A 24,574-nucleotide genomic window follows, 5' to 3' on the forward strand; every position below is an offset into this window, starting at 1 on the left:
CTGGAATTGTGATAAATGAAATAATCTGTCTGTAAACAATTGTTGGAATAATGACTTGTGTCATGCACGAAGTAGATGTTCTAACCGACCTGCCAAAACTATAGTTTGCTAACAAGAATTTGTGGAGTGGTTGAAAAACGAGTTTTAATGACTCCAACCTAAGTGTATGTAATCTTCCGACTTCAACTGTATGTTTGGATCACCTTATATGTCTGTAAGAGCTTCATAGTTCTGTCGATCTGCATGGTGTCTTAAGTCCTCTCACATGGGTTCTTTCACTGGGGTGTTCCTGCTGCAGACGCTGGGGGAACTGGCAGGTTCTCCTCTGGTACGGCTATTCCTTGACAGTCTCCGACCTAGAGATGCACAGTGGCAGTGCATAGAAAGAGTGAGGTGGGGGCAGACAATGTTTCAACAGTCATTATTAGTAATGGCCCAAGATAGCAGACCTGGGTTCAAATACTATTAGAAATCTTTCAAATACTTTACTTTAACCTTCCTGGAGTTTCAGGTGAGCAGGATGTTTCTATTGGTTTCATTGCAACAGGCAAGCTCAATCAAGCACAGATATTATTGGTATGAGAATGGCGCAGCCGTTTTACGGGCTCCTGACCAATTCTGCTATTTTGTTCGTTTTTTTGTACTGCTCGTCACTCTTTTTGTACATAATGTTTTCGCCATCGTTTCTTATTAACAAAAATAGCTTCTGGACATCAGAACAGTGATCACTAACATTGATTTGTATGAAGATTTCTACGAGTCGGAGACGCAGGACATACTGCTCCCCCCGGACCAGGCCCTAATCCCTGAGACTCAGAAAATAAAAAGGCGGCGTGAGTGAGGCCGATGTGCGGGCACCCTGACAAAACTAAGTCGGTGAGTAGATAAACCGCCTCGACTCTCCAATCTATTGGCGAACGTACAACCACTGGAGAACAAACAGGATGAGCTCCATTCGAGACAATCCTATCGACGGGACCTGAAAAACTGTTATATCCTATGTTTCTCAGAGTCGTGGCTGGGACATGGATAATATACATCTAGCTGTTTTTTCTATGCATCAGCAGGACAGAACGGCAGAGTCGGAAAAGCTCAATGGGGGAGGTGTATGTCTCTTTGTTAACATTATACAATATTAAGGAAGTCTTAAGGTTCTGCTCGCCTGAGTTAGAATACCTCTTGATAAGCTGGAAACCATACTTTTTACCAAGAGAGTTTTCATCAATATTTTTTGTAGCTGTCTATTTACCACCACACCACGATGCTGTCACTCGCACTCAACGAACTGTATAGGGCCATTATGCAAACAAGAAAATGCTCATCCAGAGGCGGCGCTCCTAGTGGCTGGTGATTTTAATGCAGGGAAACTGAAATTCGTTTTACCTCATTTCTAGCAACATGTCACCTGTGCAACTAGAGGTAAAAAAACTGTAGATCACTTCTCCTCCACACACAGAGACAAATACAAAGCTCTCCATTGCTGTGCATTTGGCAAATCTGACCATAACTCTATCCTTCTGATTCCTGCTTACAAGCAAAAACTCAAACAGGAAGTACCAGTGACTTGCTCAATATGAAAGTGGTCCAATAAAGCGGATGCTATACTACATGACCATTTCTCTAGCACAGACTGGAAAATGTTCCAGGATTCATCCGATGGCATGGAGGAGTTTACCACATCAGTCAGGTCAGTCAGTGCCTTCAGAAAATACCCCTTGACTTATTCCATATTTTGTTGTGTTACAGCCGGAATTCAAAATGTATTAAATATATTTTTTTAAACACATATATATATACACACACACACACACACACACACACACACACACACACACACACACACACACACACACACACACACACACCAGTGTTTAATTGCTAAATTGTAATTACTTCGCCACTACGGCCTATTTATTGCCTTACCTCCTTAATCTTACCTCATTTGCACACACTGTATATAGACTTTTTCTCTATTGTGTTATTGACTGTATGTTTGTTTATTCCATGTGTAACTCTGTGTTGTTGTTTGTGTTGCACTGCTTTACTTTATCTTGGCCAGGTCGCAGTTGTAAATGAGAACTTGTTCTCAACTGGCCTACCTGGTTAAATAAAGGTGAAATTAAAAAATTTAAAAAATAAAACACACACACAATACCCTATAATGACAAAGTGAATACATGTTTCTTGGAATTTTTCCAAATTGAATGAAAATGAAATACAGAAATATCTCATTTGAATACAGCACCAGTCAAAAGTGTGGACACACCTACTCATTCCAGGGTTTTTCTTTATTTGTACTATTTTCTACATTGTAGAATAATAGGGAAGACATCAAAACTATGAAATAACACAAATGGAATCATGTAGTAACCAAAAAAGTGCTAAACAAATCAAAATATATTTTATATTTCAAATTCTTCAAAGTAGCCACCCTTTGCCTTGATGACAACTTTGCACACTCTTTAACACTTTTTTAGTTACTACATGATTCCATTCCAATGTTTAATTGCTGTATTGTAATTACTTCGCCACCATGGACTATTTATTGCCTTACCTCCCTTATCTTACCTCATTTGCACACACTGTATATAGACTTTTTCTACTGTATTATTGACAGTATGTTTGTTTATTCCATGTGTAACTCTGTGTTGTTGTATGTGCCGAACTGCTTTGCTTTATCTTGGCCAGGTCGCAGTTGTAAATGAGAACTTGTTCTCAACTAGGCTACCTGGTTAAATAAAGGTGAAATATATATTTTTTAAAAGTGTTATTTCATAGTTTTGATGTCTTCACTATTATTCTAATAAGTTGGTGTGTCCAAAATTTGGACTGGTATTGTAAGTATTTACACCACTAAATAACCTTTGGCAGTGATTACAGCTGTGAGACAATCTGTGCAAGTCTCTAAGAGCTTTGCACACCTGGATTGTACAATATTTGCACATTATTCTTTTAAAAATTCTTTAAGCACTGTCAAGTTGGTTGTTGATCATTGCTAAACAGCCATTTTCAAGCCTTGCCATAGATTTTCAAGTAAATTTAATTCAAACCGTAACTAGGCCACTCAGAAACATTCAAGGTCGTCTTGGTAAGCAACTCCAGTATCTATTTGGGCTTGTGTCTTAGGTTATTGTTCTTCCTGACAGGCCAACCCCAGGTGGTGAGAGTATGCAACGACATATCCACCACGCTAACCCACAACACGGGGGCCCCTCAGGGGAGTGTGCTTAGTCCCCTCCTGTACTCCCTGTTCACCCACGACTGCGTGGCCGTGCACGACTCCAACAGCATCATTAAGTTTGCCAACGACACGCCGGTGGTAAGCCTGATCATGGCGATGGTGATGAGACAGCCAATAGTGAGGTCAGAGACCTGGCAATGTGGTGCCAGGATAACAACTTGTCCTTCAACATCAGCAAGACAAAGGAGCTGATCGTGGACTGGTACCCAGTGTATATAGTCAGGTTATCATTACTCATTGTGTATTTATTATTACTTTTATTATTACGTGTTTTACTTTTCTATTATTTCTCTATTTCTTTTCTCCATGCATTGTTGGGAAGGGCCGTAAGTATGCATTTCACTGTTAGTCTTCACATGTTGTTTATGAAACGTGACAAATAAAGTTTGAGTTGAGTATTTGAAATGATTAGGGGTCCTAGCACCAAAGGTCTGGGACCGAACATTGTGTATCAAGGGGGGCTCTCTTCTGGTCTTGTGCTAGGACCTTGAAACGCTTCTTGGAGATTTTATTTCAAATAGTATTTGTACCCAGGTCTGCAAGATATTAACAGTTACAGAATCCTACTCAGCTGTCCCACACTGATTGAATAAGAAAATAGATACACTGAGTGTACAAAACATTAAGAACAACTTCTTAATATTGAGTTGCACCCCCTTTTGCCCTCAGAACAGCCTACATTTTTTGGGGCATGGACTCTACAAGGTGTTGAAAGTGTTCCACACCTGGATTCACTTGTTCAGTCTGTCATTGAAAGAGCTAATGTTGTGCAAACTCAGTGTATATGAATACAAATATTTATATTACCACTCACTGAGAACAGAACAGGGATTAAAATGATTGCTCCTACTCTGACTGTGTTTCCCACGTAGACTTCCAGCATGTTGTGGGTTTAAAGTGATGGTTTTCTGCCCTGCACATCACAAATTCTTACATCTCAATACAGTACCAGATGGAATCGCTGTATAGAAGCATGCTTTCCCGATTCTGAATTGCTTTAACGTGGTGTGGATCTGTTTGAATACACCGTAGAATGTGTGGTCATGTGAGAAATTACAAGTATTTCACATGTAACAATAATACTGCCAATATGAACAAAGTAAGACTTCTTTGTCTGATGTTAGTCTCTAGGCCGTAGTTTTACCTTACCTCTCTCAATGGTCAAGATGACATGATATTTCTCATCATTGAACGATCTGGGTACATGCACAAGACAGCCATATCGTCCAGAGTCGTTCTTTGTGATATTGGAGATGGTTAGAGAGACATCCCCCGTCTTCAGCTCACCCAATAACTGATACCTAACTGAGATGGCGCCGACAGAGATGGTTGCCTCGCTTCACGTCCTTAGGAAACTATGCAGTTATTCGTTTTTTATGTATTATTTCTTATATTGTATTGAAAATCTTAAGCGTTATTACATACAGCTGGGAGGAACTATTGGATATAAGAGCGACGTCAACTTACCAACATTACGACCAGGAAAACAACTTTCTAGAAGCGGATCCCTTGTTCAGACCTCCACCCTGGACATGGGTTCTAATCCCAGCGGCCAATCCAAAACAACGTCGTTGCCGCAGGAAAGGCAGACGGAGCGGCCTCCTGGTCAGACTTAGAAGGCGAGCACACCATCCACCGCTTCCGAGCCTACTACTCGCCAATGTCCAGTCTCTAGACAACAAGGTGGATGAAATTAAGGCACGAGTTGCCTTCCAGAGAGACATCAGAGATTGTAACATTCTCTGTTTCACGGAAACATGGCTCACTCGGGATATGTTGTCAGAGTCGGTACAGCCACCGGGTTTCTTCATGCGTCGCGCCGACAGAAACAAACATCTCTCTGGTAAGAAGAAGGGCAGAGCTGTATGCCTCATGATTAATGACTTATGGTGTAATCATAACAACATACAGGAACTCAATACTTTTTGTTCACCTGACCTAGAATTCCTTACAATCAAATGCCGACCGCATTATCTTCCAAGAGAATTTACTTTGATTATAGTCACAGCCGTGTATACCCCCCCCCCCAAGCAGATACCTCGACTGGACTCTATGTAAACTGGAAACCATACAGTATAACCTGAGGCTGCATTTATTGTAGCTGAGAACAAGCCCAAATTCTACCGGCACATTGATTGTTGCACCCGCTCGAGCAAAACATTGGACCACTGCTACTCTAACTTCTGCGATGCATACAAGGCCCTTCCCCACCCTCCCTTCGGCAAATCTGACCATGACTCCATCTTGTTACTCCCCACCTATAGGCAGAAACTAAAACAGGTCGCGCCCGTGCCTAGGTCTATCCAACGCTGGTATGACCAATCGGATACCCCGCTTCAAGAATACTATGATCACGTGGACTGGGATATGTTCCAGGTAGCCTCAGACAATAACACCGACGTATACGCTGACTCGGTGAGTGTATACGCTGACTCGGTGAGTGTATACGCTGACTCGGTGAGTGTATACGCTGACTCGGTGAGTGTATACGCTGACTCTGTGAGTGTATACGCTGACTCGGTGAGTGTATACGCTGACACAAATACTGTGGGCTCTCCTTCAACGTGGCCAACGTGAGTAAAACATTTAAACATGTTAACCCTCGCAAGGCTGCCAGCCCAGACGGCATCCCCAGCCGCGTCCTCAGAGCATGCGCTGACCAGCTGACTGGTGTGTTTACGGACATATTCAACCAATCCCTATCCCAGTCTGTCCCCACATGCTTCAAGATGGCCACCATTGTTCCTGTTCCCAAGAAAGCTAAGGTAACTGAACTAAATGACTACCGCCCCGTAGCACTCACTTCTGTCATCAAAGTGCTTTGAGAGGCTAGTTAAGGATCATATCACCTGCACCCTACCTGATAGCCTAGACTCACTCCAATTTGCTTACCACCCCAATAGGTCCACAAACGATGCAATCGCCATCACACTGCACACTGTCCTATCCCATCTGGACAAGAGGAATACCTATGTAAGAATGCTGTCCATTGACTACAGCTCAGCATTTAACACCATAGTACCCTCCAAACTCATCATTAAGCTTGAGACCCTGGGTCTCGACCCGACCTGTGCAACTAGTTCCTGGACATTCTGACGGGTCGCCCCCAGGTGGAAGGTAGGAAACAACATCTCCACCCCGCTGATCCTCAACACTGGGGCCCCACAGGGTGCGTTCTCAGCCCTCTCCTGTACTCCCTGTTCACCCATGACTGCGTAGCCATGTACGCCTCCAACTAAATCATCGAGTTTGCAAACTACACTACAGTGGATGGCTTGATTACCAACAACGACAAGACAGCCTACAGGGAGGAGGTGAGGGCCCTCGGAGTGCGGTGTCAGGAAAATAATATCTCACTCAACATCAACAAAACAAAGGAGATGATCGTGGACTTCAGGAAACAGCAGGAGCACCCCCCTATCCACATCGACGGGACAGTAGTGGAGAAGGTAGAAAGTTAAGTTCCTCCGTGTACACATCACAGACAAACTGAAATGGTCCACCCACACAGACAGTGTGGTGAAGAAGGCGCAACAGTGCCTCTTCAACCTCAGGAGGCTGAAGAAATTTGGCTTGTCACCTAAAATCCTCACAAACTTCTACAGATGCACAATCGAGAGCATCCTGTTGGGCTGTATCACCGCCTGGTACGGCAACTGCACCGCCCTCAACCGCAAGGCTCTCCAGAGGGTAGTGTGGTCTGCACAATGCATCATCGGGGGCAAACTACCTGCCCTCCATGACACCTACAGCACCCGATGTCACAGGAAGGCCAAAAAGAACATCAAGGACAACAACCACCCGAGCTACTGCCTGTTCACCCCGGTATCATCCAGAAGGCAAGGTCAGTACAGATGCATCAAAGCTGGGACCGAGAGACTGAAAAACAGCTTCTATCTCAAGGCCATCAGACTGCTAAACAGCAATCACTAACATAGAGAGGCTGATGCCAACATACAGCCTCATTTCACTGACCACTTTAATAAATTGATTTAATAATGGTATCACTAGTCACTTTAAACAATGCCACTTTTATTTATTTATTTTTATTTCACCTTTATTTAACCAGGTAGGCCAGTTGAGAACAAGTTCTCATTTACAACTGTGACCTGGCCAAGATAAAGCAAAGCAGTGCGACAAAAACAACAACACAGAGTTACACATAAACAAACTTTAATAATGTTTACATATCCTACATTACTCATCTCATATGTATATACTGTATTTCATACCATCTATTGCATCTTGCCTATGCCGCACAGCCATCGTGCGTCCATATATTCATGTGTACATATTCTTATTCCATACCTTTAAATTGTGTGTATAAGGTAGACGTTGTGAATTTGTTAGATTACTTGTTAGATATTACTGCACTGTCGGACTAGAAGCGCAGGTATTTCACTACACTCGCATTGACATCTGCTAACCATGTGTATGTGACCAATAAAATTTGATTTGATTTGAGGAGCTACTTATTTACATCATTTTAGATGACTTCATTGTTACAATCAACAGAGGTCGGTATGGCTCCTCTCCCTCAGCATATGGCTGATACACCATGAATTTTTTACATGACCCACAAAACATAAGACTAAGGAAACTGCATTCACTGGCTGGGAATGCAAAGAGACTTTCAATTGTAAATGATTAATGAACTTATTATTAACTTGATAACCAGCTTAAAGGAGACGGGGCCATCGTGCATCGCTTACATGAAAGTAGACTTTGGAGAAACCAGCCTTAAATGCAGCGAGTCTCCATGATGGGGTGATGTAAAGTTAAAATGAGGCTGAGATGCAAAAATATACTTCATTTAATTCCATGCTCGAATTAATGCAAAAAGTAAAAAAAGACCTAATAAAAAAAAATGAGAATGTGGATAAGATCAGGACGCATATTACTGTAGCTCCAGGTATAAACGGGGCGTCAGATGTGTGTCAGATCACTTCTTTCCCATCTGCTGTCAGTTGTTTCCCATGCAGTTGTTTCCCATGCAGTTGTTTCCCATGCAATCAGAAAGGCAGAGGAGGTGTGGTTTCTGACACAACCAAGAGGTTAAAGCGCGAGGCTAAACTTCTCCCCTGTTTTGACCCTACAGCTAGTTTCACTTCTATAATAATATTGTGCATATAATTAACTGTTTTCTCTCGTCAATTTTGTGGAAGGACGCAGTCTACCACTTTGTTTAGAATCAAGTCTCAGGGACAAACCTTCTCTTAGGTAATATTTATTTACATTTAATAACAAACAATGCACAGTAAGCAGAAATAATGAGTCACCTCTTTCACTTCCACTCTGAGAGACAAACTGTTGAAATAGCTAAATTTATTGCTGCCAATATTAGCCCCTGAACAAAGAGTTGTTAAAGTAGAACTCAGAGTAGACAGTTTCAACTCATGCATTGAGCTAATGCCCGAATTGAAGAAGACAAGTAACATATTCATATAATGATTGAAGGAAAAAAATAGTAATTCTTCTGACTGTTTAAAAATGCTTCACCATTCACTGAGAAGCAGTGCTAGGATCAAAGCAGGGATGGAGACGATTGCTCCCACTCTCACTGTGTGCCCTATGTACCATTCCAGGGATGGAGACGATTGCTCCCACTCTCACTGTGTGCCCTATGTACCATTCCAGGGATGGAGACGATTGCTCCCACTCTCACTGTGTGCCCTATGTACCATTCCAGGGATGGAGACGATTGCTCCCACTCTCACTGTGTGCCCTATGTACCATTCCAGGGATGGAGACGATTGCTCCCACTCTCACTGTGTGCCCTATGTACCATTCCAGGGATGGAGACGATTGCTCCCACTCTCACTGTGTGCCCTATGTACCATTCCAGGGATGGAGACGATTGCTCCCACTCTCACTGTGTGCCCTATGTACCATTCCAGGGATGGAGACGATTGCTCCCACTCTCACTGTGTGCCCTATGTACCATTCCAGGGATGGAGACGATTGCTCCCACTCTCACTGTGTGCCCTATGTACCATTCCAGGGATGGAGACGATTGCTCCCACTCTCACTGTGTGCCCTATGTACCATTCCAGGGATGGAGACGATTGCTCCCACTCTCACAGTGTGCCCTATGTACCTTTCCAGGGATGGAGACGATTGCTCCCACTCTCACTGTGTGCCGTATGTACCTTTCCAGGGATGGAGATGCTATGTTCTGCTGTGGGTTATAGTCATTGTTTTTTGTTTCAGGCATTGTGGTTGAAGAGAAAGTTGAAATAGAAAATGTATTTGCATAAGATTTGCATTTTGCAACATAAAAATAAATGTTTATGTACAATATTCTGTTTGTATGTATCCTTAGCTTTGGCACATTTTGGATATGATCCACTTCATATCCCACTACTGTACCTTGATTCTCTTGACAAGACCTATTACAGAGGCCTGTAGTGCAGTCATAAAGGGTGGCAGGTAGCTTAGCGGTTAAGAGCGTTGGTACAGTAACTGAAAGGTCGCTGGTTTGAACCCCCGAGCTGACTAGATGAAAAATCTGTCAATGTGTCCTTGAGCAAAGCACTTAACCCTAATTGCTCCTGTATGTCGTTCTGGATAAGAGCGTCTGCTAAATCTTCCAAAAAAATTAAAGTAAATTTTGCAAAGACAGAAAGATCCACTATATCTCAGACTGTATTGTTGTTATTTATGATCTGAATGTGTAACACAGGTTTATCATCTTCATAATGATAATGATAGTGGTGGTGTTAAGGTCACATACCTTGCCTGCTCCTCTCTGGTGTGAGACAGTGGGTGTGCTGGGGCAGTTATCTGCTGGCGCAGTTGGGACAACAACAACATATTTCTGTTTAAAAGCACATCAAATAAGGTGACGTTACAGATGTTTTCAAAATTATAACTATGGGTCTTTATAGGCTTGTTGTTTCTGGAAAAAGTACGTATTTTGCATAGTAGCAACGGCTCTTAATGTAACGAAATAATCATTCATGATTTCACATGCATCAACGAATCAGAAGCCACACCTTTTATATTCACGATTACAGTTGTATATTCTCACCTTGTCGAACAATTAAATGAACAGTGTGCGTCAGGTCATTGAACAGTTCTGGTAGCTCCACGCGGCAGTAGTAGAATGCAGTCTCCCTCTCTGGCGTTGTAGATAGTGAGAGAGACATCTCTCTGCAGCTCCCCTGGTAACCTGGTAACCTGTGTCTGTAGGACGTGCTGTAGGTCACCCCTACTCTACTAGTATCGATGACTGCGTTCTCACAGCCGAACAGAGATGGCTCTGCCCCTCTCCCCCAGCACACCAGGGTCCCAGTATCATACCTGCAGGGGAAAGATACCGTCCTCCCTGCAACATCAACCACTGTCTCCATAACGCCCTCACACACTGCGGGCTGGAAATACACAATAACACATGTTAAATGGGACTTCAACACCAGTCAAACAGAAGAGTGTGTAGAGATTTCCTTGTTTTTGATAGATTTGTTTTACCTAACTGTGGTTAATGGAGAGTGAAACAGACAGGACTTACATGTTAACAGAGAGACTGTGAGGAAGGTATTAACTTAAAACTATTACCTATAGACAGCATTGTCGTTGTGTTCTCTCAAAGGCTCTCAAAGATCTGTATCACAGTCAATAGGATGTGCAAATCAAGCCTCAAATACCGCACCACTTCTCTGGCATCGCCCACAAGCCTTGCCAAGATCTCAGAGTTCACACACCAGGGGGAGTAGTGAGACTGCTTTTTAAGTCTGTCAAAAACTCTTCAGAAATCAGCATTACTGTTCAAATACGGAGTTGTGGATCGTAAGTGAAGTGAATAAGTTAATAATAATAGTAATAATAATAATAATAATATATATATTATATTATATATAATATATTTTGTTATCTCTACGAATATGATTTGCCAAATTATCTATCTGTCATTGTGAAGTGATTTCCCATGATTACTACGTATGTAGCTTCCAACCTGCGGCTTGATTAGACACTCAGCCAGGGATAAAATCAATCACCTATCGTCTCTTTATTACATCAATAGGGAGGAGGGGAACTAAGATAGGAAGACATGTCAGCTACAAATGTTTGACTTGTGCTTTTCATCGTAGTAATGTGGGGAACATTATAGTTTCAAAGTTTATTCGCCACTTGCACAGGATACAACAGGTGTAAAAGAGTACAGTAAAAGTCTTACCTTGAAAGCTCTTTCCCAGCAATGCAGTGATCATAATAATAATAAGAGATAATAATAATAATAGAAAATAGAATAAAAATGTAAAGTAAGAATAAAAACCACACAGGAACTAAATTGAGAGTTAAAGAACAGGAGAATGCAAGTATTCATATGCATCGATGGGAATTCAGAGGGGAAAACAACTAAAACAAAGTCTTATTCTTTGTAAAGAGTCAGTGGTGTATTCCGCCCAGATGGTTGGAGATACTCTTAATAGCCCTTGTCTAATGTGACTGGTTTACTTATTCAAATCTGTCCAGCTGTTGCACCATTTGATGATTTAAGTAGGAGAGCAGACCTAGAGGCTACGTGGGATAGATTTAGCCTTGCTGTGGATCTACACCGAGGCCCAGCACACCAGCGCTACGCAGTACGCAGTACGCACACAGTACCAAACGAACACTCTGAGGGAGTTGTGGAGAAATGATCTATGAATAGATCTGTTGTTTACAAGGACGGTTGTTTTCCTAGTCACTGAAATGCAGTAGGTCTAGGTCCCTGTTCTGAGGAGGAAGTTAAGGGGGGGGGGGGTCTTAGATGGGTCATGAACATTGGTGTCTCTAACTGTATTTTACTGGATTGGAGAGTGTTTTACAGTCAGTTGTAAACAGTGAATGTCTTGCTCATCTCATGGTTCCACAATGCACACAGTGTACTCTGTATCAATATACTGTAGTCACAGTCACACAGACTAAGAATACAGCAGCAGGTTGTCTGGGAAATGTGTTGTTAGTTTTACATTTGCAGAACACACTGTACAGCATGGTACTATACAGAACACACTGTACAGCATGGTACTATACAGAACACACTGTACAGCATGGTACTATACAGAACACACTGTACAGCATGGTACTATACAGAACACACTGTACAGAACACACTGTACAGCATGGTACTATACAGAACACACTGTACAGCATGGTACTATACAGAACACACTGTACAGCATGGTACTATACAGAACACACTGTACAGCATGGTACTATACAGAACACACTGTACAGCATGGTACTATACAGAACACACTGTACAGAACACACTGTACAGCATGGTACTATACAGAACACACTGTACAGAACACACTGTACAGCATGGTACTATACAGAACACACTGTACAGCATGGTACTATACAGAACACACTGTACAGCATGGTACTATACAGAACACATTGTACAGCATGGTACTATACAGAACACACTGTACAGCATGGTACTATACAGAACACACTGTACAGCATGGTACTATACAGAACACACTGTACAGCATGGTACTATACAGAACACACTACAGAACACACTGTACAGCATGGTACTATACAGAACACACTGTACAGCATGGTACTATACAGAACACACTGTACAGCATGGTACTATACAGAACACACTGTACAGAACACACTGTACAGCATGGTACTATACAGAACACACTGTACAGCATGGTACTATACAGAACACACTGTACAGCATGGTACTATACAGAACACACTGTACAGCATGGTACTATACAGAACACACTGTACAGCATGGTACTATACAGAACACACTGTACAGCATGGTACTATGCAGAACACACTGTACAGCATGGTACTATACAGAACACACTGTACAGCATGGTACTATACAGAACACACTGTACAGCATGGTACTATACAGAACACACTGTACAGGATGGTACTATACAGAACACACTGTACAGCATGGTACTATACAGAACACACTGTACAGCATGGTACTATACAGAACACACTGTACAGCATGGTACTATACAGAACACACTGTACAGCATGGTACTATACAGAACACACTGTACACCATGGTACTATGCAGAACACACTGTACAGCATGGTACTATACAGAACACACTGTACAGCATGGTACTATGCAGAACACACTGTACAGCATGGTACTATACAGAACACACTGTACAGCATGGTACTATACAGAACACACTGTACAGCATGGTATTATGCAGAACACACTGTACAGCATGGTACTATGCAGAACACACTGTACAGCATGGTACTATACAGAACACACTGTACAGCATGGTACTATACAGAACACACTGTACAGCATGGTACTATACAGAACACACTGATCAGTAAAAGTCTGTTTTTCTGGTGTATTTTACACCAGCAACTCTATGTCATTTCACAGTAGGGCTGTTATGTGAACTTCCTTCCTCTGTATTCTGTGGATTGAAATTGTATAGACCATTGTATGCCAAGCATGTACTCTACAGTTAGGACCCTGTAGTCTACAGCCGGGATCATCAATGAGATTTTTTTTCTTGATTGGATGGTCAGGGGGCCGGAACACAATTACCAATAGCTTGTAGACTTCCAATTGACTGCAAGAAGCCCAAACAGATATGATGTTTGACTACATTTGTATACAATCACGTGTCTCTCTATTATGCATGGAAATACTTGGGAACATATTTCTTAAATTAAAATCACTTGAAGCTGATTTCCTGGTTTTTAAAGTCTTTTATGTCCAACAATGAAAAAACGTAAAAAATATTTATTTGTTTTGCTCAGAAAACTTAGGAGGGAAATAAAACCACCTGCAGGCCAGAGTTGGGGAACAGCAAGGGCACAATGGGAGGCGATTTTTGCGTTGCTGTGGAGGTAGACACTTTCAACAGCGGTGCCACTGAGGAAGAGAGCCAACTGTATGAGTCTGGTAGAAAAGACTATTGTCCTTGACCTCTTCAGCCACTCAATTGTGTTGCTTTTAGCGTGAGAACAGCCATTCCATTCTCCATACAATCTACAGTACTGTGACCACTGACCAGAAACATTGAAGGGAATCACTTTATCCAAGACTGAGACTCACTCTCTTCTCAATTATCAATCCCATATATTTAACTAAATGTTAGTAAGGAAGAAGTCGGATGCACAGGTGTCTTTTTCAACTCTGTGGTCTAGGTGAAGCCAGCGTGGACTTAATGAAGCGGTTACATCATTGTCTTTAGGATGACATTGCAGAAGAGAGGGTTAGATGGACAAAGCTGTCACGGTTGTCGTAAGGAGAAGCGGACCAAAGTGCAGCGTGTGTGTCGCTCCACATTTTATTTACACTGTGAAACTATGCAATACATAAACGAAAGACCAAAACAACAAACCGTGACGCAGAGGTGAAACATACACTACTCAAAAACAATCTCCCACAAACCCAGGTGGAAAAAAAACCCTACTTAAGTATGATCTCCAATTAGAGACAACGAGGACCAGCTGTCTCTAATTGGAGATCATCCCAAACAAAACCCCAACATAGAACTACAAAACTAGAACCTGACAACATAGAAATAGAAAACATAGAGAGAGAAAAAACTGTCACGCCCTGACCTACTCTACCATAGAAAATAACATCGTTCTATGGTCAGGACGTGACAAAAGCCCTGGAGCAGACCCAGTATATATCTCCCTGCTTTGCTTCTGTCTTTTCTCCTTTCTCTTGCTTCAGCAGTAAGCATCACAGAAACCCTGAGTCAGCTGTTATTGGGCTGGAACGAAGGTCACACTTCCTGAGTGGCCATCAGCAGGTAGCCTAGCGGTTAGAGCTCGGCGAGCAGGCAACTGGAGGGTTCGAAACCCAGGTCTGAGGGGAAGTATATGGTGGGAAGTGAGCTGGAAACCCAGGTCTGAGGGGAAAAACATGGTGGGAAGTGAGCTGGAAACCCAGGTCTGAGGGGAAAAACATGGTGGGAAGTGAGCTGGAAACCCAGATCTGAGGGGAAAGATATGGTGGGAAGTGAGCTGGAAACCCAGGTCTGAGGGGAAAAACATGGTGGGAAGTGAGCTGGAAACCCAGGTCTGAGGGGAAAGATATGGTGGGAAGTGAGCTGGAAACCCAGGTCTGAGGGGAAAAACATGGTGGGAAGTGAGCTGGAAACCCAGGTCTGAGGGGAAAGATATGGTGGGAAGTGAGCTGGAAACCCAGGTCTGAGGGGAAAAATATGGTGGGAAGTGAGCTGGAAACCCAGGTCTGAGGGGAAAAATATGGTGGGAAGTGAGCTGGAAACCCAGGTCTGAGGGGAAGTATATGGTGGGAAGTGAGCTGGAAACCCAGGTCTGAGGGGAAAAACATGGTGGGAAGTGAGCTGGAAACCCAGGTCTGAGGGGAAAAACATGGTGGGAAGTGAGCTGGAAACCCAGGTCTGAGGGGAAAAACATGGTGGGAAGTGAGCTGGAAACCCAGGTCTGAGGGGAAAGATATGGTGGGAAGTGAGCTGGAAACCCAGGTCTGAGCGGAAAGATATGGTGGGAAGTGAGCTGGAAACCCAGGTCTGAGGGGAAAGATATGGTGGGAAGTGAGCTGGAAACCCAGGTCTGAGGGGAAAGATATGGTGGGAAGTGAGCTGGAAACCCAGGTCTGAGCGGAAAGATATGGTGGGAAGTGAGCTGGAAACCCAGGTCTGAGGGGAAAAATATGGTGGGAAGTGAGCTGGAAACCCAGGTCTGAGGGGAAAAATATGGTGGGAAGTGAGCTGGAAACCCAGGTCTGAGGGGAAAGATATGGTGGGAAGTGAGCTGGAAACCACAGGGTTGTGGTATTCTAAATGTCATTGCCTGTCGTTGTGCCTTTGAGCAAGACACTTAGTCCCCCACAACAACTCCTCCATTGGTGCCCAGTGTGGAAGCCCCCTGCTCCACACACACGCACACACACACACATACACTCACACAAGAAATACATGCAGTAGTCTCACTCTTGCTAATAGTATAACATTTTAAGGAACACATTACGCAATTTCGTAAACAGAACTTGAGACGATATTATCTTGAAAGGGATCTGTATCAGCAGTGTAACCTGATGAAGAAGACTAAGGCCACATGATGTGTCAGAGTTTCATCTGGACAGAGGAACAGGTTGTAACAGTCGGAAGGACACATTATACTACAAGCAGAGCTTTATTCTGTTTTGTCGACAGACGGGTTACAAAACGACTTTCTCCAACTAGAGAGAGATCAGTAACCAGAGACATTACAAACAAGAATATTGCTGACAATGAAAATGATCCACAACAAAAGGTTAAATGACCCTTTATTCCTCTCCTTTTGATATAGACTGTCGGATTGGTCTTGGACACCATGAAACCGCCCTCTGCCTTCTCCCGAATGTTAGTCCCACTAATCTGATTACATTCCAGGATAACAAGGTATGAAATAAAAGAGTCTGTCTGTCTGTCTGTCTGTCTGTCTGTCTCTCTGTCTCTCTGTCTCTCTGTCTCTCTCTCTCTCTCTCTCTCTCTCTCTCTCTCTCTCTCTCTCTCTCTCTCTCTCTCTCTCTCTCTCTCTCTCTCTCTCTCTCTCTCTCTCTCTCTCTCTCTCTCTGTTTCTCTCAGATCATTGGCTAATTCAATCATTTTATTTGTCCTCATATTTTTTCTCGTTTCATTAGATAGTTGCATACTTGTGACTTTTCCTCTATTAAGTCCACTTATCATGCCAGTACAATGTACCACTGACATATTTCCTGGTAGTACACCATTAATCTGCAGTAGTGATGGGTTCTCTAACAGATGTACTGTTGGTCTGCAATAGTGATGGGTTCTCTAACCGATGTTCTGTTGGTCTGCAATAGTGATGGGTTCTCTAACTTCTATGGGCTAGGTGGGACGCTTGCGTCCCACCTACTCAACAGCCAGTGTAATCCCGTGGCGCGATCTTCAAATACCTCAAAAATGCAAAACTTCAATTTTTCAAACATATGACTATTTTACACCATTTTAAAGACAAGACTCTTGTTAATCTAACCACACTGTCCGATTTCAAAAAGGCTTTACAACGAAAGCAAAACATTAGATTATGTCAGCAGAGTACCCAGCCAGAAATAATCAGACACCCATTTTTCAAGCTAGCATATAATGTCACATAAACCCAAACCACAGCTAAATGCAGCACTAACTTTTGATGATCTTCATCAGATGACAACCCTAGGACATTATGTTATACAATACATGCATGTTTTGTTCAATCAAGTTCATATTTATATCAAAAACCAGCTTTTTACATTAGCATGTGACTAGCATGTGACTAGCATTCCCACCGAACACTGCCGGTGAATTTACTAAATTACTCACGATAAACGTTCACAAAAAACATAACAATTATTTTAAGAATTATAGATACAGAACTCTATGCACTCGATATGTCCGATTTTAAAATAACTTTTCGGTGAAAGCACATTTTGCAATATTCTCAGTAGATAGCCCGGCATCACAGGGCTAGCTATTTAGACACCCAGCAAGTTTAGCACTCACCAAAGTCAGATTTACTATAAGAAAAATGTTATTACCTTTGCTGTTCTTCGTCAGAATACACTCCCAGGACTTCTACTTCAATAACAAATGTTGGTTTGGTCCCAAATAATCCATTGTTATATCCAAATAGCGGCGTTTTGTTTGTGCGTTCAAGACACTATCCGAAAGGGTAAATAAGGGTGACGAGCATGGCTCATTTCGTGACAAAAAAATTCTAAATATTCCATTACCGTACTTCGAAGCATGTCAACCGCTGTTTAAAATCAATTTTTATGCCATTTTTCTCGTAAAAAAGCGATAATATTCCGACCGGGAAAGCCTGTATACGTACAAAGAGAGAGAAAATAAATACATCTCGTGCCCTCGTGCACGAGCGTGAGTCTCAGAGTACTCTGACCAGCCACTATCCAAACGCGATAATGTGTTTCAGCCAGAGGCTGCCTCGATATCATTCAGCTTTTTCCCGGGTTCTGAGAGCCTATGGGAGCCGTAGGAAGTGTCACGTTACGGCAAAGATCCTCAGTCTTCAATAAAAAGAGCCAAGATGAACAACAACTTGTCAGAGAGGGCGCTTCCTGTTTGGAATCTTCTCAGGTTTTTGCCTGCCATATGAGTTCTGTTATACTCACAGACACCATTCAAACAGTTTTAGAAACTTTAGGGTGTTTTCTATCCAAAGCCAATAATTATATGCATATTCTAGTTACTGGGCAGGAGTAGTAACCAGATTAAATCGGGTACGTTTTTTATCCGGCCGTGTCAATACTGCCCCCTAGCCCTAACAGGCTAACCGATGTTCTGTTGGTCTGCAATAGTGATGGGTTCTCTAACATATGTTCTGTTGGTCTGCAATAGTGATGGGTTCTCTAACAGATGTACTGTTGGTCTGCAATAGTGATGGGTTCTCTAACAGATGTTCTGTTGGTCTGCAATAGTGATGGTTTCTCTAACAGATGTACTGTTGGTCTGCAATAGTGATGGGTTCTTTAACAGATGTACTGTTGGTCTGCAATAGTGATGGGTTCTCTAACCGATGTTCTGTTGGTCTGCAATAGTGATGGGTTCTCTAACAGATGTACTGTTGGTTTAGTCAAGTACAGTAACATATGTGGTTGTATACCCCTCACAAGTCCTCAACTGGCAGCTTCATTAAATAGTACCCGCAAAACATCAGTCTCAATGTCAACAGTGAAGAGGCGACTCCGGGATGTTGGACTTCTAGGCAGAGTTCCTCTGTCCAGTGTCTGTGTTCTTTTGCCAATCTTTTTTTATTGGCCAGTCTGAGATATGGCTTTTTCTTTACAACTCTGCCTAGAAGGCCAGCATCCTGGAGTCAACAGTCTCTCTGTCTCACAGCCATTTTGTCAACATGTATTGTATATAACCACTTAAATTCATGCAAACTGCTACGGACACAAGCACCAACTTAGAGTACGTTCACTTTGTCCCATTCTTTAATCTTGCCTGGGATATATATTTCAATTGAGACACCTGTATGATATACATTAATAAAAATGTATCACTCTATAAATGAGATTTGCTTATATTTTAGAACTTTTAAATAATAATCATGTTTGTCTTGACGTTTAAGTTATCACAGAATTTAGATAAAATTGATTTTTGTTTGTTCAGATGGTGACGAAAGAAATATATACAAAAACGAAAGTACCGAAGGACATGACACAAAACTAAAAACTAAAAAATGAAGAAAAACAAAGAAAGACCGGCTGAGAAGCATCTGGCCTCCTCTCTGTGACGGCTTGACGATCATCCACCTGACTGCACGTACCAAGGCCTGGCATCTCCTGGACCAGTATGCCTAAGAACTTAAGTCTACTCTGTGAATGAGGTCTTATGGTAAAAACATGTATTTCATATATTTCTGTGTAAACTCACAATGTAGACTGATGGTCTACTGATGATGTTATGTTGAATCAAGGAAACAAGAAAACCAATCAAAACAAGTAAGTAATACATGTGCTTATAATGATTTTATACAATTCAATCAATGAAATGATTTTAGAGCGAGAAAGACATTGACCACTTTCCAGAGAACTGCTGTACATGATATTCCCAATGGTTTCTACTCAGCAGAAACTGTGGGTGTAAATGTGAGTATTTAGGTACAAACCAACAGCATGGTTCTGTCTGGATGGTGTGTCTGATCTACAGACTGAGGTACAGTAGATGTAATATACAGTATCAGTCCAAAGTGTGGACACATCTACTCATTCCAGGGGCTTTCTTTATTTTTTACTATTTTCTACATTGTAGAATAATAGTGAAGACATCACAACTATGAAATAACACACACGGAATCATGTAGTAAACAATCACTATTATTGTACAATGTAGAAAATAGTAAAAATAAAGAAAAACCTGAAAGAGTAGGTGTGTCCAGACTTTTGACTGGTGCTGTATATTATTTGTACTGCTCTAGGGATATAATTATTATTTGGATAAGCTTATTTACTATTATGTATTGATTTGTATATTTAATTGTTTCACTCTTTATGCGATGCGCACTGCAGAGAACACCGGTAGAAGAATTATCACTGAATTCATCCCAGTGAATTATTGTAATGTTTGTTTATGTGTCAGTTAATCCCACAAGGGATGGGTTGCCAACTGGCGATTCGACACGAAAATAAAATGTCATTAATTAATTAATTAATTCATTCATTCATTCATTCATTCATTCATTTCAGTCATTGTAGTTTAGCGACGGTAGGTAGTCTAGTGGTTAGAGCGTTGGGCCAACAACTGAAAGGTTGCTGGATTGAATCCCCGAGCTGACAAGGTAAAAATGTGTCGTTCTGCCCCTGAACAAGGCAGTTAACCCACTGTTCCCCAGTAGGCCGTCATTGTAAATAAGAATAGGGTTGGATCATGCCCATATTAGGACAGCCCCCCCTTTTGTGTTTCTCCACAAACCGAACACAAGAGGATGTGTATTATCCGTTACTAAGGAAACCCTTTCAGCCATTCAGATCTGCATGGTAGATTCATAGGCGCAGCAGTCCAGTGGGTTTCATTGTACCCGGTTATAGGATTTAAACATGTAACTGACAACAAGCAATGTAATAACTACAAACTCTGATCACATATATACTTGAGTTTAAAATATTTAAATTTAACATGGTTAGGTTACCTACGCTTACATGATGAGCAACTTCTCTGGTCCTCTGTAGCTCAGTTGGTAGAGCATTATGCTTATAGTACCAGGATAGTGGGTTTGATTCCCAAGACCACCCATATATAAAAACATGGATGCACTCATGACTGTAAGTTGCTTTGGATATGTTACTGTTTGCTAAATGGCATATACCTGTGTATATATTCTTGCCTGAGTAGAGTTTTGTCGTTAAGCACGATTTGTACTTTTTCCAAAATATATTATTAAAGCAAGCTTTTGAAAAATGTCAGGTTGCCTACCAGCAAGGTTGCAGATGCTAATATAATGTTTAATATTTACAGTAGTATTCCGTAGCTAGATTTCAGACATAACTAATAAAAGCTATGAATAATCGAGACAACTTGGTGTTTGTCGTTTATTTTCTCTTCTTGACCATCTTGAATCCTAAACAAAACTTAAAAGCCAATTTTCCAGGATGTTCTTTTCAATGGCCTTGAACATTTTGTATTCCTGGGACCTGACACGTACCTGAATTAATTATGCTGCTCCTTAGAATCAGCCTTTACTGAGTTTAGCCTGAACAGAACGTGTCATGCGGTGGAGGGAGGGTTATTTCATTGATTTCTCAGCAAAAGGCCTGATAGAAGGTAAAAAGACAAGTTAAGAAAAAGGTTATGTCGATTAGCTTCATTCCAGGTTGATCTTTTTTGTCCAGCTCCTGTTCCAAGTTGGATGTACATATGCAATCTCCTTTATAAAATACAAGTCTACAAGTTGGTATACTTGCAGGCAAAATGCAAGATGAAAATAATTTATCCTATTTTATTGTGAATGTGTGAAAACAGTGCTGTGAGAGTATTTGTGAAGAGCACATCCAGAACATCAGTCGTTATTAAGCCTACTATTTTAATGTTCCTTGCTGGGAAATCAAACAGTAAACAAAAACACATTACTGTACTGCGCTCTATTGTATCTACCAACCTAATATTTCACAAAAGGAGTGCCTGGAGCGGTCCACCATCATGGATCTCTCTAATCATCCCTGTAACAGCAGAATTCACCTCCAAGATAATATGGACCTCTAATCATCCCTGTAACAGCAGAATTCACCTCCAAGATAATATGGTCCTCTAATCATCCCTGTAACAGCAGAATTCACCTCCAAGATAATATGGTCCTCTAATCATCCCTGTAACAGCAGAATTCACCTCCAAGATAATATGGACCTCTAATCATCCCTGTAACAGCAGAATTCACCTCCAAGATAATATGGTCCTCTAATCATCCCTGTAACAGCAGAATTCACCTCCAAGATAATATGGTCCTCTAATCATCCCTGTAACAGCAGAATTCACCTCCAAGATAATATGGACCTCTCTAATCATCCCTGTAACAGCAGAATTCACCTCCAAGATAATATGGACCTCTAATCATCCCTGTAACAGCAGAATTCACCTCCAAGATAATATGGTCCTCTAATCATCCCTGTAACAGCAGAATTCACCTCCAAGATAATATGGACCTCTCTAATCATCCCTGTAACAGCAGAATTCACCTCCAAGATAATATGGTCCTCTAATCATCCCTGTAACAGCAGAATTCACCTCCAAGATAATATGGTCCTCTAATTATCCCTGTAACAGCAGAATTCACCTCCAAGATAATATGGACCTCTAATCATCCCTGTAACAGCAGAATTCATCTCCAAGATAATATGGTCCTCTAATCATCCCTGTAACAGCAGAATTCACCTCCAAGATAATATGGACCTCTCTAATCATCCCTGTAACAGCAGAATTCACCTCCAAGATAATATGGACCTCTAATCATCCCTGTAACAGCAGAATTCACCTCCAAGATAATATGGACCTCTCTAATCATCCCTGTAACAGCAGAATTCACCTCCAAGATAATATGGTCCTCTAATCATCCCTGTAACAGCAGAATTCACCTCCAAGATAATATGGTCCTCTAATCATCCCTGTAACAGCAGAATTCACCTCCAAGATAATATGGACCTCTCTAATCATCCCTGTAACAGCAGAATTCACCTCCAAGATAATATGGACCTCTAATCATCCCTGTAACAGCAGAATTCACCTCCAAGATAATATGGTCCTCTAATCATCCCTGTAACAGCAGAATTCACCTCCAAGATAATATGGACCTCTAATCATCCCTGTAACAGCAGAATTCACCTCCAAGATAATATGGACCTCTAATCATCCCTGTAACAGCAGAATTCACCTCCAAGATAATATGGTCCTCTAATCATCCCTGTAACAGCAGAATTCACCTCCAAGATAATATGGACCTCTCTAATCATCCCTGTAACAGCAGAATTCACCTCCAAGATAATATGGACTTCTCCATCCCTGTAACAGCAGAATTCACCTCCAAGATAATATGGTCCTCTAATCATCCCTGTAACAGCAGAATTCACTTCCAAGATAATATAGACCTCTAATCATCCCTGTAACAGCAGAATTCTTCTCCAAGATAATATGGTCCTCTAATCATCCCTGTAACAGCAGAATTCACCTCCAAGATAATATGGTCCTCTAATCATCCCTGTAACAGCAGAATTCACCTCCAAGATAATATGGTCCTCTAATTATCCCTGTAACAGCAGAATTCACCTCCAAGATAATATGGACCTCTCTAATTATCCCTGTAACAGCAGAATTCACCTCCAAGATAATATGGTCCTCTAATCATCCCTGTAACAGCAGAATTCACCTCCAAGATAATATGGTCCTCTAATCATCCCTGTAACAGCAGAATTCACCTCCAAGATAATATGGTCCTCTAATCATCCCTGTAACAGCAGAATTCACCTCCAAGATAATATGGACCTCGAATCATCCCTGTAACAGCAGAATTCACCTCCAAGATAATATGGACCTCTCTAATTATCCCTGTAACAGCAGAATTCACCTCCAAGATAATATGGACCTCGAATCATCCCTGTAACAGCAGAATTCACCTCCAAGATAATATGGACCTCGAATCATCCCTGTAACAGCAGAATTCACCTCCAAGATAATATGGACCTCTAATCATTCCTGTAACAGAAGAATTCAGGAGGAGACTGGTGTGAGTGACTCCGCAGACGAATGACCACAACAGATGTGCAGCTTAACTCACTGTCACAACCAGCCCTGGGCCACACCGATAACCGGCTTAAGATGACATCACCTATGGAGAAATACAGTAGCAAGACCATCAAATGACCGTGTCACTTGTCATAATTACTCATGCAGTTCTCCTTTTATTTTGGAAGCCTTCTCTCTGCTGATGTCGTAGCCTAAATCGAATGGTGTTTACGGTAAATGTCTGAGATAGACTCTAAATTACATTATATTGAAGAGTATTGAGTTTCACGTCTTCAGTGTTTTATTACGGAGCTTTTCAGTTTCCTTTCTGATCATAAAGGCTTCCTGTTATCCTTCCCCGTCAAGATGTACAGGACTACCGGTGCCTATTCAGACACTTTAATGCTACCTCTTGTGTTCTCTTGATAAGGCCGGTGACTCTACTTTCGTTCAGGCAGCAGCACACTGTTCCAGGTGAAGTAATTATGACAAGTCATTTCATCAGACCAAAGGACGATGGAGACCTAGGGCACTATGCCATTAGAGGAGTAGTCTGTCAGTCACCCTGACTCGGTCTGTCTGTGGCTCCATGCTCCTGGCAGAGAGACAGTCGGTA

General features: G+C 41.8%; 1 protein-coding gene across 1 annotated transcript; it reads right to left on the reverse strand.

Annotated features, from left to right (window-relative positions):
- Window positions 1-9,858: 9,858 nt before the first annotated feature.
- On the reverse strand, window positions 9,859-10,813 carry LOC123742500 (hepatitis A virus cellular receptor 1 homolog). Its single transcript, XM_045717383.1, has 2 exons — window positions 10,272-10,813; window positions 9,859-10,024 (listed from the first exon to the last, which is right to left on the reverse strand). The coding sequence occupies exons 1-2, from the start codon at window positions 10,591-10,593 to the stop codon at window positions 9,900-9,902; spliced, it is 447 nt and encodes a 148-aa protein (XP_045573339.1). The 5' UTR covers window positions 10,594-10,813; the 3' UTR covers window positions 9,859-9,899.
- Window positions 10,814-24,574: the final 13,761 nt, after the last annotated feature.

This window comes from Salmo salar, chromosome ssa04, assembly GCF_905237065.1.
Source record: "Salmo salar chromosome ssa04, Ssal_v3.1, whole genome shotgun sequence".
Classification (NCBI taxonomy): Eukaryota; Metazoa; Chordata; class Actinopteri; order Salmoniformes; family Salmonidae; genus Salmo; species Salmo salar.

Coding starts and splice junctions, on each gene's coding strand:
- LOC123742500 (XM_045717383.1), bottom strand. CDS start 10,593: ATGGAGACAGTGGTTGATGTTGCAGGGAGGACGGTATCTTTCCCCTGC. Junction 10,025..10,271: donor TCATTTAATTGTTCGACAAG/GTGAGAATATAC, acceptor CTGCGCCAGCAG/ATAACTGCCCCAGCACACCC.